Source organism: Pelmatolapia mariae, linkage group LG1, assembly GCF_036321145.2.
Source record: "Pelmatolapia mariae isolate MD_Pm_ZW linkage group LG1, Pm_UMD_F_2, whole genome shotgun sequence".
Classification (NCBI taxonomy): Eukaryota; Metazoa; Chordata; class Actinopteri; order Cichliformes; family Cichlidae; genus Pelmatolapia; species Pelmatolapia mariae.
In genome coordinates this window covers 36,304,098-36,319,474 of record NC_086227.1, presented here as the reverse complement: position 1 = coordinate 36,319,474, position 15,377 = coordinate 36,304,098, and the positions used below count along the sequence as shown (strand labels likewise).

General features: G+C 41.9%; 1 protein-coding gene across 2 annotated transcripts in view; it reads left to right on the top strand.

Annotated features, from left to right (window-relative positions):
* The first annotated feature begins 696 nt into the window (after positions 1-696).
* The window catches only part of cdh8 (cadherin 8), a 98,363-nt gene continuing 83,682 nt past the window's right edge, over positions 697-15,377 (top strand). For both annotated transcript variants that reach the window (XM_063480253.1, XM_063480247.1), the window contains exons 1-2: positions 697-980; positions 2,967-3,489. In XM_063480253.1, the coding sequence (XP_063336323.1) occupies positions 3,232-3,489 (258 nt within the window). In that variant the 5' untranslated portion in view covers positions 697-980; positions 2,967-3,231. The remainder of the gene's footprint in view (positions 981-2,966; positions 3,490-15,377) is intronic.

The following is a 15,377-nucleotide window of genomic DNA, read 5'->3' as shown; positions in this document are numbered from 1 at the left end:
CTGACAATCTTTTCCCGCTGCGCTAATGAAGCCCCCCCGTGACTGCTGCCAAGTAGCTATACAAACACTAGAGGGCTCTCTATGTGGACAGCAGCACGGGCCTCTGTTGTCACTCATGCACTTTTCTGCACTCACACACACGCACATTCAGGCATGCAATGATGAGCGTGACCTTTTCACTAACAGTCTTAATAAAGACCTGTTTAACCTTTTCCTTTCTCCTTGTTTTCTAAAACTCTGGGCTTTACGCCCTTTTTATTATTTTCTTTTCTTTTCTTTTTTTTATTTACACAAACTTTAGTTTCGAAAAATGCAAATAAATGTGACCATTGTATTCTGTGTTCTTTGCTTACCATTGCTTTCCATGGTAGCCCCGCAGTGTGTGTGTCCATCTGTTTATTGTTTAATCATATCAAATGGCATTGTAAATGAGCAACTCGGCTTCGTTTCACCGGTCGTCTGGCCTATTTCATTTCATTATTAACTCGGAGAAGCGAAGGCCAACGCATGCGTCACTTACTAAAAAAAAAAAAGAGAGAGTAGAGAAAACACACACACACTGCGATAAGAACCGTTTTACCTGCACACATCTAGATAATACCTACAGCTGCAGCCGGCAATGTGAGACGATAACCTTTGAGCGTCCGTGCCTGGGCAGAGCGGCATGCATTCATTTGTGCGCCTGTTGACCCGACTCCTCATCAACCCAATGAGCGCAGTGGAGGGGAGGCTCTCTTCGCCACCGTGCATCTCTCCTCCATCTCTTCCTCACTTTTCCAGTCGGCCAGCAAGCCTGTAGGAGCTCTTAAATACAACACCAACACTGTCACTCCGCACTGACAAACTGCGGGAAGGATTTCTAGCCGTTTGCCTCTCCGCCTTTGCTTATTTACCCACCGCCTCGAATGAAACGCATTGGAGTTTTTGGCGTTTTAAGGGGAGAAATAATGCAGCAGTGGAAAAGGATGCAAGTCTCACTAGTAAGTACAGCCCACCACCATAATATATAAACCTAACAGGTATTATTGAGGTAAATTGGTGTTTTGTGGAGAGATTGAACAGGACTTCTTATAACCCCCTTCTCCAACGCGTGGCTTCAGCGCATTTTACCGGGCTCGTTTACAGGAGCGAGGTGACTCGGAGCGACAGAGCAAGTCTACAGAGAGCTCAGCAACTTAGGCTACCTCTTTTGTAATTCATGCTTCCGTCACCAGTATAAGCCGGTCGTGTATGTCTGAATGCTTTTTTTCTTTTTTAATTATTATGCACGTTTAATGCGATGACACGGAGTGACTGTCTCCTCAAAGGGTAAAACTTCAGATAGAGAGCAAATTTGGGTAATCGGGATACTGCCTCAGACTATTTTAAAGCCATGAAAGGCGAGTAGTAAGCTCAAACTTTGGGGGTTTATCCTTTCATTTTGCTCGTTGACTAGCAATTAAAATCTCCCTATGTGGGAATTTCCTACCTTGGACAGCTCTTCTTCTTCTTCGCCGCTCTGTTCGCGGCTGAGCTGTCTGGACCGGCTGCTTTCTGGCGGGGAGCTGTTCTGTCTCCGTGGTGCTGAAATCGCTTGCTCTGTCACGCACCACAGTGACTTAAAATGCCGAAGAAATGATGTCAGTGATTTAATGTGACTGACTCGGAGAGAAGATTTTTAAGTTGGCTACAATTTGGTATTTTACCAGTTTCTCTTACTCTCTCATCTGTATGCAATTCCGTTTTTCTTCTTCTTCTTCTTTAATCTTTTTTTTCTTAACCTGGTCCTGGATCTCTTAGTCTCCGGGTCGGTGTCACAGTAATTCGGATCTCTTCACACTTTGTTATAGTGCAGCTTCAGGTGGAATTCATCGTTACTGTCCTTCGGAATGCGACGCTGTAATCACACAGCCTATGACCACAGTGACATTCGGTGTATAGTAAAAGTTACCAAAACTAAGACTGACACCGCGCTGAAAGTAAGCCGTTCTGTGCTCCGGTAGCATCTCCACCTCCATCAGTTTTAGCTGAGGACAACTCAAAGCCAACCCTTTGTACCTGTGCCTGTTTTACCCTCTGATTTTGCATTCAGCTGAACACTGCCCGTCAGACTGAGCGAAGCATTTAAAGAGCCGAAACTGTTCTTGATTGAAGGGCAAAATTTACATTACTCACTTCTTCTATCATGTGTTCCGGTAACATCAGTCTGTTGTATCCAATTTTGTGTGTTTGTGTTTCTGTGTTTACGGAAACAACTTTATGTTCACGCTTATCAGAAAACAGCAGTTCAAGTGTAATATTACATATTTGTTTCAGTGAGTAAACATGGCTTTAAATACCTCAGCAATTATTTCATCTGGATTACTTGGATATCAGTGAGCTGCAGTGCTGTTGACATGGCTCACCTGCTGCCAGCTTCTCTATTTAAACCTGGTGCTATTGCATGCATGCACGCACCAATATCTAAGGAATATGACTGCAGGTTTTAACAATGCTTAACCCGAAATGTATTGTCAAAACATTAATCACAAGGAACGTGTAATTTCTCAAAATCTATCAGGATAATCCCCAGAACAACAGATTAAAGCAAAGCAATCTGATATTTCAGGATGAATAGCCTCAGAGTGGAGACACAGCCATTTGTTCTGTTGTAGCAGAATAATATGAAAACAAGATTGGAGCAAAGGGTCAGGCTGCTACAGATAGATCATTTGTAAAGATGAAGTGACATCCAGACTTCTTATCCTAAAATGAGAATTCATTTTCTTTTTAAAAACATCTTTGTTGTATCATTTTGCTACTCTAGAAACATTTTTACTTGCCTCTCATGCTATCTGTGTCATCTGATTTCTTCAATTGTTAATTTGACTCTGTTTTTTAGTTTGCTTTTGTTTTGTTTTTTTCTGCCTCTCTCTGTCTTCATCATCTTCTGACAGCTCCCCACAAAACCAAGGGACAACTAACAAACTGTGATTTCTTCGTTGCAGGTCCCCCCCTCGGAATAATGCCAAATGGATGCTGTGCTAAGAGAGTCACCCCCTCACCAAATGCTATGGAGGTATGCCAAGGTGTGCAAGTGACCTTTACCACACCATGAATGCAAGCACTGCTGTTAAAGGAGGACACAAGTAACCTTTTCTTGTTATCTAAGAAGGAGCGGTTGATCTGAAGAGAGGAGGGGACAAACAACGCTGAGAGAAGAATCCCGTAAAACAAACAAACAAATAAACAAACAAAACACACAGCGACAGGATGCCAAAGCGGTCTGAGGAGATGCTCATGGATCTGTGGCTGTCCTTGCTGCTGGTGTGGATTACTTGTGTTCTGTCCGTGTCTATGACTCCTATCATAGGCCAGTCCAAAAGTACACAAACTGGTGGGTCCGCAGTGGTGGCGAGCGGTGTTGGCGAAGGACAAAGATTACTAAGCCGCGCCAAGAGAGGATGGGTTTGGAATCAAATGTTTGTGCTGGAGGAATTTTCTGGACCAGATCCAATTCTAGTTGGCAGGGTGAGTGCTGTGATTGTCAGCATTATATTAAGCTCGCTTATCGTGTGGAAACATTAATTCGGCCATTTGAATGCTCCCTCCATTTTTTTGTTCTTCCCATGGGCAGTGGGAGGGTTGTGGTTGTCAAGGGGAAACAGAGATATGGGGACGAGAGAGGAAGGCAGCGAGAGAGGGTCAGAAAATGCTTATGGAAATAATTAAGCTCCCATCAAATAATGGTGGCACATTTCTTGCTTTTACATTTGGATGTTCTTGCAATCCAAGTTAGTCAGAAACAGAGAAACAAACACAACTGTTAGTTCTTAACCTTTACTTTTTTTGCAAAAAGTAAAGGTACACGATGAGGCCGCAGTCCCTGATTTTTTTCTTTCTTATTTTAAAATGTTAGTATTGTATTTTGTCATGTAAATGCATTCTTTAGACACAGTTTATAGCATCGATAAAATCCTTTGAAATAATAGGTCTATTTTAGCACTGGTTACATTTTCCATTGTGGCTGTGTAATGGACAGAATTGCAGGCTAATCCTGCAGCTAAAGGCCACCTGCTCCCTGGCCTGTGTGGAAGTGTCAGGCAGGTTTCAGGGGAGGGGAAGGCTGCTGGCCAGCCCGGCCAAAGCAGCTTGTTCACAGCTCATTGCTGGGATTCACCTGGGGAGAGTAAGGCTGGCAGCCACGCTCACATCCCTCCCTCATAATATCACCCAGCCACTCTGGCATGGGCAGGGATTCAGGCCATCAAGCATAATATTTGATCTTGTTCAGTCGTCGTTTTTGCAAACAGTTTATCACAGCTAATATTTGATAATTGGTTAGTATGTCTTTTTTGTTTGTGACTTTTTGCCGTTGCAGTGAGTTTAATTCTTTTTTTCACTCCCTCTGTTATAACTGATGGCTGGACTGATGCAAAAAAGTTGTTTCTATTTTTTTGTTTAAAAAAAAACAAAACAAAAAAAAAAACAAGGCAAGTGCATCATTTTATTCTCACTTTCCGTCTTTTTTTGTTCTTTGTTTATGCTGAGCGTAGTCATATGGCTGCATCAATTAAACATTTACCACCATGCGGGATTTGCACCTGTGTTTTCTAAATACCATGCTAACACAAAAATGCTGTTAAGTGATGCATTAATTTTTCAAGCGTATCAATTAGGCAGCCACTGCTGAATTTAACAATGGCTGCTCAGAATTCTGAAACAAACAAACAGTCACCGGAACCACATTTTCCATTCTTGAGCCTGGATTTCACAGGCTAGATGTTCAGTAGCTCACAGCTGCAATTGAACATTTCACACATCATCACCCAGACAGTTATATATCCACAGATATTTAGCCACATAAAAAAAGTTTCTAAAAACAGAATAAAGTCAGCACCCTTTAATAAAGATAAATATGTGGATAACACGGTTGTGATTTCAGTTCCAAGCTTACACACACTTTTGCTTTGAATACTGTCCTGTGTGCCCCTGGCCAGAGTGTCAAATGTTCTGCACATTGTCAGCAGAGAATTGGTGGCACAAAATCAAGTTATGTTCTCGGTCATGAAGGATGTGTTCTCTCAAGGCCTCAGTTAATGCTTTGCAAAGTTGACTGTAGGATAGGTTAGTCATAGATATAAGCATCTTCCTGTTGAAGGACAGTGCAAGGATTGGGGTAGGGTTGGGGGGCAGCTCTGGGCAGAGAAAAAGGCAGCTAGCCTTTTTTTTTGCAAAGCGATGATGATGGGTAGCGTTCACTGCAAGGTTAAGTGCTCATGAGTATGCCTGGCAGAGCTAAGATAAGTCCTGTGTTAGACCAAGATGGCACTGCATCCCTTTAAGACTATAAATCTCTCTTCCTTTCAGTCCCTCTGTCTCCTTTTCTTCCCCTTTCCCAGTGTTTCTCGTGCTTAATTAAAAAATGAATCAAATGGGTGGGAGGTGTGATTCAAATGGGTCACAAAGCTCTCTGTGTATTTTGCACAATTTTCTCTGCTGTGTGAGGCCGTGTGCAGTTGTGGGATGGTTGTCAGGGAAGTCCAGGCCAAGACTGGACTCTTTCCATCCTATAGCTTTTTTTTTTTTTGCTGGTGCACTCTGATGACTATACAAATACTGGTAACAAGAGTAAGAGATTGTATTTGAGAGAAATTGTGCCATTGATTTTTAACTGTGTGTCAGCCACGGTGCTCTCTCCCAGCAGAGACTATTAGCATAAATGCAGGAAAGGAGGGGGAGGACAGGGAGGTGTGGAAGAGTGAGAAGGACGGCCATAAGGCGTGACAGCCCCCTTCCCTTTTGGTGTTCTTCTTCAGCGCATCGTTTCTCGACATTGTGATTCACTGAGCGGTGTGCTCGTCAACCCCCGTCAGTCCTGCTTGTGTCGCGGAGGCAGACATGCAGTACCTGTTAAAGTGAAGTCGGGGAGACAGCTGTGAAAGCGTGTTGCTGTAGCTTAAAACGAACAGCGTTGGAAGGGATTTTAGGATTACTCATCATCAGCTAGGATGGTTCAGAAATATCCCATCATTAAGAACAGAGAGCTAGTTCATATGGACACATGTTTGCTCATCGATGGCAATGAGTGGGAGATACCAATACCACTTGAGCGAGTAAAGACTCTTATGGAGACCACTGGAAACCAGGCAGAGGGTAATTTTAGGCAAAGCAGCTCTCGATTTACCATTGCATTATCACAATGGTGAAAAATAGCTTTTATTTTAGTATAAAAAAGAGTTTTGTAGTCGAATTTAGGACTTTTTTTTCTGCGTTTCTGTACAATGCCTGGCAAGGCATTAGCCATGTTTACCAACCATTTTGCATCTTTAATCAGAGCAATTTCAATTATTCAAACATACAACAAAGAAACTCAATTACACCAGGCCATTAAAGGCAAAACATTGCCTTAGAACAGAAGACAAACACTGAACAAATTGCTGTGTTTGCACCAAAGAGATATCAGAATGTGTTTTCTTTGTAGTGCAAGGCAGATTGATGGCAGTTTATGAAGGAAAATCTCACAGTCTCAGATTTAACTCTTAGCTTTACTTCCAGGCAATCATTTAGCATATGGTGTGTTAGTATTGCTAATGATGGATTCCAGGGTTGAGTTGTACTCAAAATGTGTTAAACTGAGTGATCCTTCATCCTATTGTCTAGCACTTTTATTCACCACAGGACTGAATGCGTTTTGTGTTTTTTTCACAAAGAGAATAATGGACCATTAATATTCATCAATTCAGGTGAAACTATAAGATTGCAAAGAGTGACAGTGATGCAGAAAGAAAAATCTGGCTTTGATTACCGATTCAGCAAAGACAACAGATGAATCTCTACAAAAAAAAGAAGAAAAGAAAATGCTTTGTCTTTCTTCACATAGGTTCTTGGGGAAGAAAATGCAAGCTTTATTCTTCCAAACAAGCTGTTTGACAGAACTCCCAACGAGAAGAGCCAGAACACTATCAGATCGGTGGTGTAATATAAGTCTGCTGGGTGTTTTGCTGGAAGCAAAGGTGATATTCTGTAGCTCTGTTCCCCCCTAAAATTGAAGACCTTTTTTCTTGTACCGACTTGTGTGAAATGGTTCAATCTTCCGTTCTTGTTTTCCCCTTCAGATGTACGTTCAGGTGAAACTGATAAAAGATCACAGCTTGAACCCATCCGTGTGTTCCTTGGAAAAATATGTGTCCCTAGTATGTGTTTATTTATTTATTGAATTTTGTATTTGAAAAGGTAAAATTCCCATCACTTCACATGATATCAGAAGAGAATGTTTTTTTTTTCAGTCTGTTTACTGTCTCAGTCTGGACCTGAATAGATTACGATTAGCTAGCACAGTTTTTCAAATTCGGTTCAGATCTTTTTGTTACTTTCTGTGCTTTGGACTGCTAGTACAAGATGTGGGACATCACTCTATAAATACTGATGCAAGCTACTTTTGCTCAGCTGGATTGCCTCTCTCAGTCTCTGTCCCCCACTTCTACCTCCACCTCTTTCTCCTTCTTTCTCTCTGTGAAGGGGTGATTATGGAGAGAGTGGCTCTTGAGCCCAAGTAAGCTTGCCTCCGGGGCTGATGGGGTGTGGTACAATGACATTGTTAAAATTTCTCAGAGTGTTTGGATTTGGCGATGTGAAGCAGTGAGGCAAAGCTAAGGCGAGATTGAGTCCTGAATACAGCTGCCAGAGAAGCCTCAGACTCCCTGGTCCCGCTAAAGGCGCCACTGTTGCCGCTCGAGCAGATCAAAGGTTGAGCTTGCTCCTTGACTCAGTAGTGCCAATTTGGCCTGACGTTAATGAGGATCGCCCACCTTTATCTGAATTTACTCTGGCTCCAACAGTTGAACGGATATCTGGCTATGTCCTTGATTGATGGATGAGGAGTGGGAGTTAATGAGAATATTAGCCGATTTATTGCCAGTGATTGATAGCCATTATGACACATAAATTATAAGCATTGGCTCAGATATAATTAATTCTGAAATATAGCCCAAATTAGACACAGGTTCCAGTGCCATAGTGAGAGGGTTGAATAAAAAAAGCTGTCATCAAATCCAGAAAAGGAAAGCCCATCAATGTTTGTTGGACTTCTTTCCATTCCATTTGGTTTCTCACACCCACAACAGCTCCTGGAATACAGCTCTGTAATCTCTCTTCAGGCAGCACCACACAGATCCATATTGAGCTACAGCTCCTCTGTCTTCCAGCTCTTAGATCTCCATTCCCTCTTCATTTGCAGTTTAGAGAAAAAAGCAACCCCCCTTCCCTTAAAAAACAAACAAACAAACAAACAAACAAACATTAAAAACACTCTAACATATCCCTGTCCACTACTTCCTGCACCTTCCCCTGCCCTGTTACCACACTCTCCTCTTTCCCTGTGTGCCTCACCTGTACAGTACATCACTAATGCCAGCAGGGCCATTATATCAATGGACCATGGTCACATCCCCCCCCCCCTTCCTTTTTTCCAATCTCTCTCTCTGTCTGTCCCTCCCAGTCTGTAATAAAATACTGGGCCCAGTGATGGCTCTGATAGAGCTGTGGGATCACATTAGTGTTGCCCTCGAAGAGCTTGACAGGTTGTCTATGGCTTTGTATTGTCATCCTGGTTCCCATTAACAAGCTGCATATGTGTATGTGCATGCGTGTGTTGTACTCCAGTCCATTCAGGAGTGTTGAGACAGACTAAAATGAGATGAGCGGACACCAGCTTGGATGGAGTATATTTAGACATTAGGGTTATGTGTGCAAGAGTAAATACAGTGTGTCCACGAAGCTTTATAGCCGGTCTATCTTAGCAAACATTTGCTGGGCTTTCACTGTGGTCATATTTCTGAAAGATTTCTCTCTAAACTGCACGATATGTGCTTTGAGCAGAAATTGCAGGTTGAAATCTACAGTGTTTCAAATTTCCAGGTGATCTCATCCTCACTGGCCTGATTACTTTTCCAGTGTACTGACAGTGCTTGTAGCTTAAATGTTATTGCCAAGAATTTTATTTTTACCAGCGTGTCATTTAGTATAAGTATGATATGCCATATTTAAAAATATCACTGATTTCATTTCCCCCTTTATGTGTTTTTAAACACGCACACACATACTCACACACACCTCACAACCAGACTTCCACAGATCACAATTTCCTGCTTCTCCTCTCACATACAGCCACTGCCGGGGAATTACATACAATTACACACTATATTTCCTCCTTGTGTATTTTCTTATGGGAGCTGAAATAATGTTTCAGTTCAGTGTATCATAAGGGGGCACATGATGCACCTCGTCCGCCATCCCTGGAAGCTCTCTTGTGTACATGCATCAGCTGCAATAATAATTTAACAGGAAAGCACATCCATTCACATGGCTTCAGAGTCCCAGAGCAAAATAACAAGCTTGCTGCTATCACTCACATCTGTGGCTCAGCATGATTAAATCCATGTTGTACAGTGAGTAGCTCACGTGGGGGCCACTTTCCTGAGCTTCTGCATCAGTACTAATTCATAACAAATGGTCCCTTTATGGTTTCACCTTGGACTGCATTGCTGCGATTAGCTTGCTCCCATGTCACTGTTTGTCAGTCAACAGTGTCGAACTCTTCCAGCTATAATCCAGAGAAACACTATCCTCTCATTAAGTCAGAATCTTAACTACCCCAGCCCTCTCTTAACTGCCTTCCCTCCCCTCAGCTCTCATCTCCTCCTGCTTCCCTCACTCTCCCTGGCTCACCGGGCTTGGCCTGTGCTGGCTGTGCGGAGGTGGAGCGCTTAGTGGGCTAAATCATCTGGCACTCTGCCTTGAACTTTGCTCTAACTAATTTATAGGAATTAAAGCGGTTCACCTCACAGGCTTGGCTGATGCATTGTTTTGTCTAAATTAGCCATGTTTCTTTTAAAGATGGGCTCAATTTTGCTTTGTTTGATTACATCTTTTTTTTCATCAAGAGTTAAATTTAACGGACCCGAGTTTTGCCTGTGCTGAAAAGTTTGTTGAGCTAAATTAGGCAACAAGTTATCTGAATGACGTTGGACATTCTGCTTACTTATAAATATGGATTGTGTTTTCAAGTCAAATCGCTGGCCAAGCATTAGTAGCAGTAAATGAGGTTACAATTATTCAAATCTGATTTTTCAGATGAACAGATTATGAATATCTGAAACCTGCTAATTGGCCCCTGCCTCTGCCATAGTCTTTTGTGGGCATAAGCCACAGAACCAGCAGTAGTAGCTAAAGATTCTTGCTTCCCGTGCCAGTGTGCTCTTGTGGGCTGGATGTTTGGCTCAACTCCCCAGGAAGCTCTCTCCTATGGATAGATCCCAGCGTATGTGAAATGCTGCAGGCAGCTGCAGGCGGCTTATCCGTGCGCCTCTGCTCCCATGCATGTCCCATCAGCCAAACTGGGACTGCCGGAGTAATCTTGTTAAGAATGGATGTTGTTATTGTGTGACTGGATGTGCATTTGGCTTCGCGGTTAGCTGGGAGCACACGTGGGCTGGAGCAGGAGAGACAATGGGGAGGGAGTTCTGGATCAGTTGGAGGGTGAGTGCCTATTTCTGGCACTTAAAAGATGACAGTCCTCAACATTTTTCCTCTGCTCCCTTACTGGCACGCCTTGGCTTCCCTCCTATTTCTTCACTAGCTAGTGCCTAGCCCCCTCCTCACCTGCCTCATGCAATATAAAAACAAAGTGGCTTTAGTAAACAGTGGGTGTGACATTTACTTGAAGATTGGTGTCTTCACCTATAACGGGTGTTAAAGATGATGATTATCATTACTGCTGAGTTGAAGGCACGGGGTTGCTCACCTCAATCACGGACGTGACAATAAAAGAAAACACACACACATACATAAGGAGAATCGGCGGCTCCATCCTTTGTGCTTGCTTCTGTCTTAATGCAACCACTCCTGACTCGGGTATCTGGGTGCCAACAGACTGTGGCTTTGACCTTTCTCACAAATGAATTATTTTGGTTTAATGATCCTTTCTGCAGAAAGAGCAAAAAGATAGCTGAAATAATAGCCAAGGGAGGCGACAGAGAACGTAAAAGGGCAGCACCCACACACCCGCCATACTTTACTACCCAACCTTACTTGCATTCTACCTGTGAATACACCTGTATCCCTTTAATAATCCTTCTTCCTAGCGTTTGTGTCTCGAAGGTGCATGCGATACATCTAGCCCGTGTCTTATAAATCAACTAACTTCAAGAAAAAAAGTATCTGGGATGTAACAAGCAGGTGGCGATGATGGAAACACATGCGTCTTTGTGTGTGTGAAAGTGACACTTTGGATAGTTCCCCCTCCTCCGATGTTTGATTAAGTCTTCCTTTTTCTGTCAGATCAGAAAAAGGGGTGGGATGTGAAGAGGAAGGGGGGGATGGAGTGTGTGTGTGTGTGTGTGGGGGGGGGGGGGGTTGGTGGCTGCATGAAAAATTCAAAACGTTATAATATAAAATCCAGATGAATCATGAATGCTTAATGGGAATCAGGGCCGAGCATGCAGGATGTTGAAAGTATTCTCAAAGATTCCTGGTGTATGTGTGTCTACTAGTGGCGCATGCACAACGAGGGACACGGCATGTTACGTTGCCTCTCTCAGCTGCTCTCTGCTCTCGATGGCAACAAAATGATGTGCTGAGGGACACTGAATAGAGGATGCCAGAAACATGTGAAAAGCTTTTAGGGGCTATAGGCCGTCTGTTACTGAAGTCTGGCTAATTGCCTTTATCCTAGCGGTAAATGCTTGTTGTTCTGCTTGTGGAGCGGACATGCACCAATGGTCTATCTGATGAAATATTAAAAAATCTTCACCAATGCGTGGTCTTCTCTATTGTGGTTTAATGAAATGCAGAGTTCCAAGAAAAACTGCTGCTATTATGAATAATAGAACATCCAATTAGTGTAACATCATCGTAAATGAGTTTGATGAAAGACTGGACTTGTGTAATGTTGGAGGAGGGTGAACATTTAGTTAAGTTATCAAAGCGTTTAAATGTAGTATCATTGCAGAGGTTGATTACTTATGGCTTAATGGTGATGTCATACATGAATAAACAGGAGTATTTCTTTTGGTTAAAGCTAACAAGGATGATTTCACAGACAAACTGATGTATGAATTCTTTACTTTTGTTTTGTTGTTTGTTTTTTGGTTTTACACAAAAAGGTTGGAACCAGTTTTGTACATAAATGTAGAAACAGCACTGAGAGCCCAAGCACTTAAGTGATATCTGAAAGCCAGAGTTATTTTCTATGGTAAGCTAGTGACTGAAGAATGTTGTGTTACATGAATGTTGACACAAGACTCTCAAGAAGCTCTCAAAAGCCGGTTATCTAATATTGCCCCGAAGGCTGGACTACCAACTGGGTTATTGCCCTCAGCCTCCAGACCCAGAGCCCTGGGTTTAGTCTACTTCATTTATGTTTGTGTAATTTCTTCAACTGCGAATTTGTTACAAATTTGTAACTTTGATGTAGAGTATGAACTATTACATCATCACAGACCTCGCGGCACCACTTGTACAATCTTGTTCAGAGACCTTATTTACTTTATTTAGTAATGAACTCATTTTGTCCTAATGATGTTTCAAATCAAATTGCTTTATTTTTTTCCTGTTTCTGCGATTAACACACAGAAAACATCTCACAAGGTTACATTATTTCTTAATTGATGCATTGTATGGGTCTTGTACTTCTATGATGACATTAATCATTTTTAAAAATGCATTGTTCACTGTGTAAAATTAGTAATAAATGGCCTAATTTACATATTCAAGAAATCTGGCAAATGTTCACAATTTGTGGCATTTTTAATTACTTGAAGTGGATGGATTACTTACCAAGTTGTTTCTTTGTCAGATCAAGAGTGCCAGTTGGTTTCTGGGTAACAGAGAAAAAAGATAAAGTGAAATAATTAGTAGTTTCAGCACAAGCCAACAAGAATCTTTATGCCCTTGGGCACCTTAAGAGGTTAATTCAGCCATAGTTCCTTCTCATTCAGCATCACAGTAATATCATCAAGAAGATTGATTGTTTCACTCACTGCTTGATTAGATTTAGGCATCATGAGATACTTGAGAACAAAAATCATGGTTTTGGTAAATATTCACAATGTCACCCCTGAATGTTAAAAGGGAACTTCTGATTTAATGCCCAAGTGTGAGCATGTGATGAGCTCAAAGTAAGAGCAGCATTGTTTATTCCACATTATGCAAAGTGGGTGTCTTTAATTTTTTGTCCTGTTACCTCAGTCATACTGGCTGTATCAAAGGAGTTGGTGCTTTGATTTCTGCTTCCTGTGGTCTGCATGTCAGAGTCCTCGGATAAGATACATGATAATGAAAGTGCTGCATGTATACAGTAAAAGTATTGTGTGTGTGTGTGTGTGTCCGTGTGTGTGTGTGTGTCCGTGTGTGTGTGTGTGTCAACAGGTGAATATAGCTTGTAGTGTAAAGCAATTTGAGTAATCAGTAAAGCCCTATATAGATGCAGTTATTTTTATTTGTACGTTACCCTGTAATTGAATCCTTACACAGAGGAACAAATGAAGTGCTCAAATGTCAAATAGCAGATGGGACTGAGAATTGGTAACAATTTCAGCCCACTAGCAGGGTTAGCAGACTGTATGGTCAGTGAAACTGAAGCAAAATTAGCTTTACTGGTCACCCACACAGAATTTGTACATATCAAATGACTGAATATTACAAAGCACAACCAACAGTGTATGCACTCTGGAGACTTTGTCTGTAGGCAACAAAAGCATGCTATATTATCTAAATATTATATAAAGTAAAATTAAGGAAGTTAATATTTTATACTGAGTTCTTATTTACATATGACGCTTTAAATATTGGTAATTGTATACCAATGCAGAACCAATATGTCTTACAAACAGCTTGGAGTCATATGGGGCTTGGAGCCTGCCCCAGTACGCATTGGGCAAGAGGTGATAGTTTGGCACTATTACAGGTTGCCAATCCATCACAGTCGAACACACAAACTCTCTCACACACATAACACATTCACACCTACAGGCAATTTAGAATTTCCGGTTCACCCAACATACATCTGTGAGTGGAGCCAAAGTCAAAGATGCATAGCAATTCAACTTCTGATGCTATCTTTTAGAATTACATTTTGGAAATTACAATTTACAACAAAAGAAAACAAAGAAGAAAAGAAAAGTAGAGAAGCTTTTTTTCACATTTGTCATTAATAATTGTATTTGAGTAATGCATTGAACCAAATGCATCCAAAAAATGTAGCACCGTCAATAACATAGTATGCTTTGTGGAAATTCTTTGCAAGTATTGAAGAGTGAGACTAGAAAGTGCAAAGATGCTTTAAAGGTAACAAAAACAAAGAGCTGTGTCTTAAGGGACCCCCCCCCCCCCCCCGAGTCTCCTGAGATGTCTCTCCTCGACACCAAGAAAAAGATCCCTTTGCCAAATGGCACAGTGCCCTTTTATGTTACTTTCTCTGCTTTATCCACGTCACGAAACCGCATTGCTGCTGTTAGCTGATGAAGACAATGAACAGCTGTGGTGAAGCAGCAATATTTTAATGCCTCCACAGATCTTTGAATGGTTTGTCATTGGGGGAAACGACCTGGGCCAACCCCAAAATCATTGTAGCCTCCATCTGGATGGAAGCAGTCACACAGGTCCTCGTTTCTCTCCATCTCAATCTGTGCAGCCCTCTCAGTGTTTACAGAAGCCGGGCCTGCTTGAACCACCACTTGCCAAGATGTGGCATGTTTATCAGCGTCTCTCTCTGCACACAGTTACATGCAGACACATAAACACAGATGCACATGCAAACACAAACACAAACACACATTGTCTATGTGTCTCGTTGAGTGGCCAGATAAGAAAAACATGACATTATCTTTTTGGTGTGCCCGTGTACCAATGCATGCCCACTCACGCAAGCACATTTCTGTCCATGTGTGAACACACTTAATGTGTATACTGTCAAAATGCTAATGCCATATCTGCCTTGATGACCTTCTCTTCTTTGTTGATGCCTGGTGTTTTTATAAATACTGTGCTGATATCCTGGGATGTGTAATTACCGCACTGCAGCAACACACTGCCTCTTTATTAGTTTTCTGACAATGGCCTTCCTCATCACTGCTGAGCACTCTGGGTATGTGTGTGTGTTTTAGTGTGTGACAGGGTATTCTGTTGTCCTGTTTGCACAGCTGAATCCTATAGTACACTAGCAGTTCTCATGCTGCTGCTCTGTGGTTTAAGTGTGTGATGTTGCTTCTATTTATATGTCAGTGTAGCTGAACAATAGTCATGATATCCATAATATCCCATTTCTTATCCAGTTATTCATCTACAGGAGCTTCTTAGAAATTATCTCTGGGGATTCATAAATGGATCATATCCAGTCCAACACACAGATGAAAATAGGA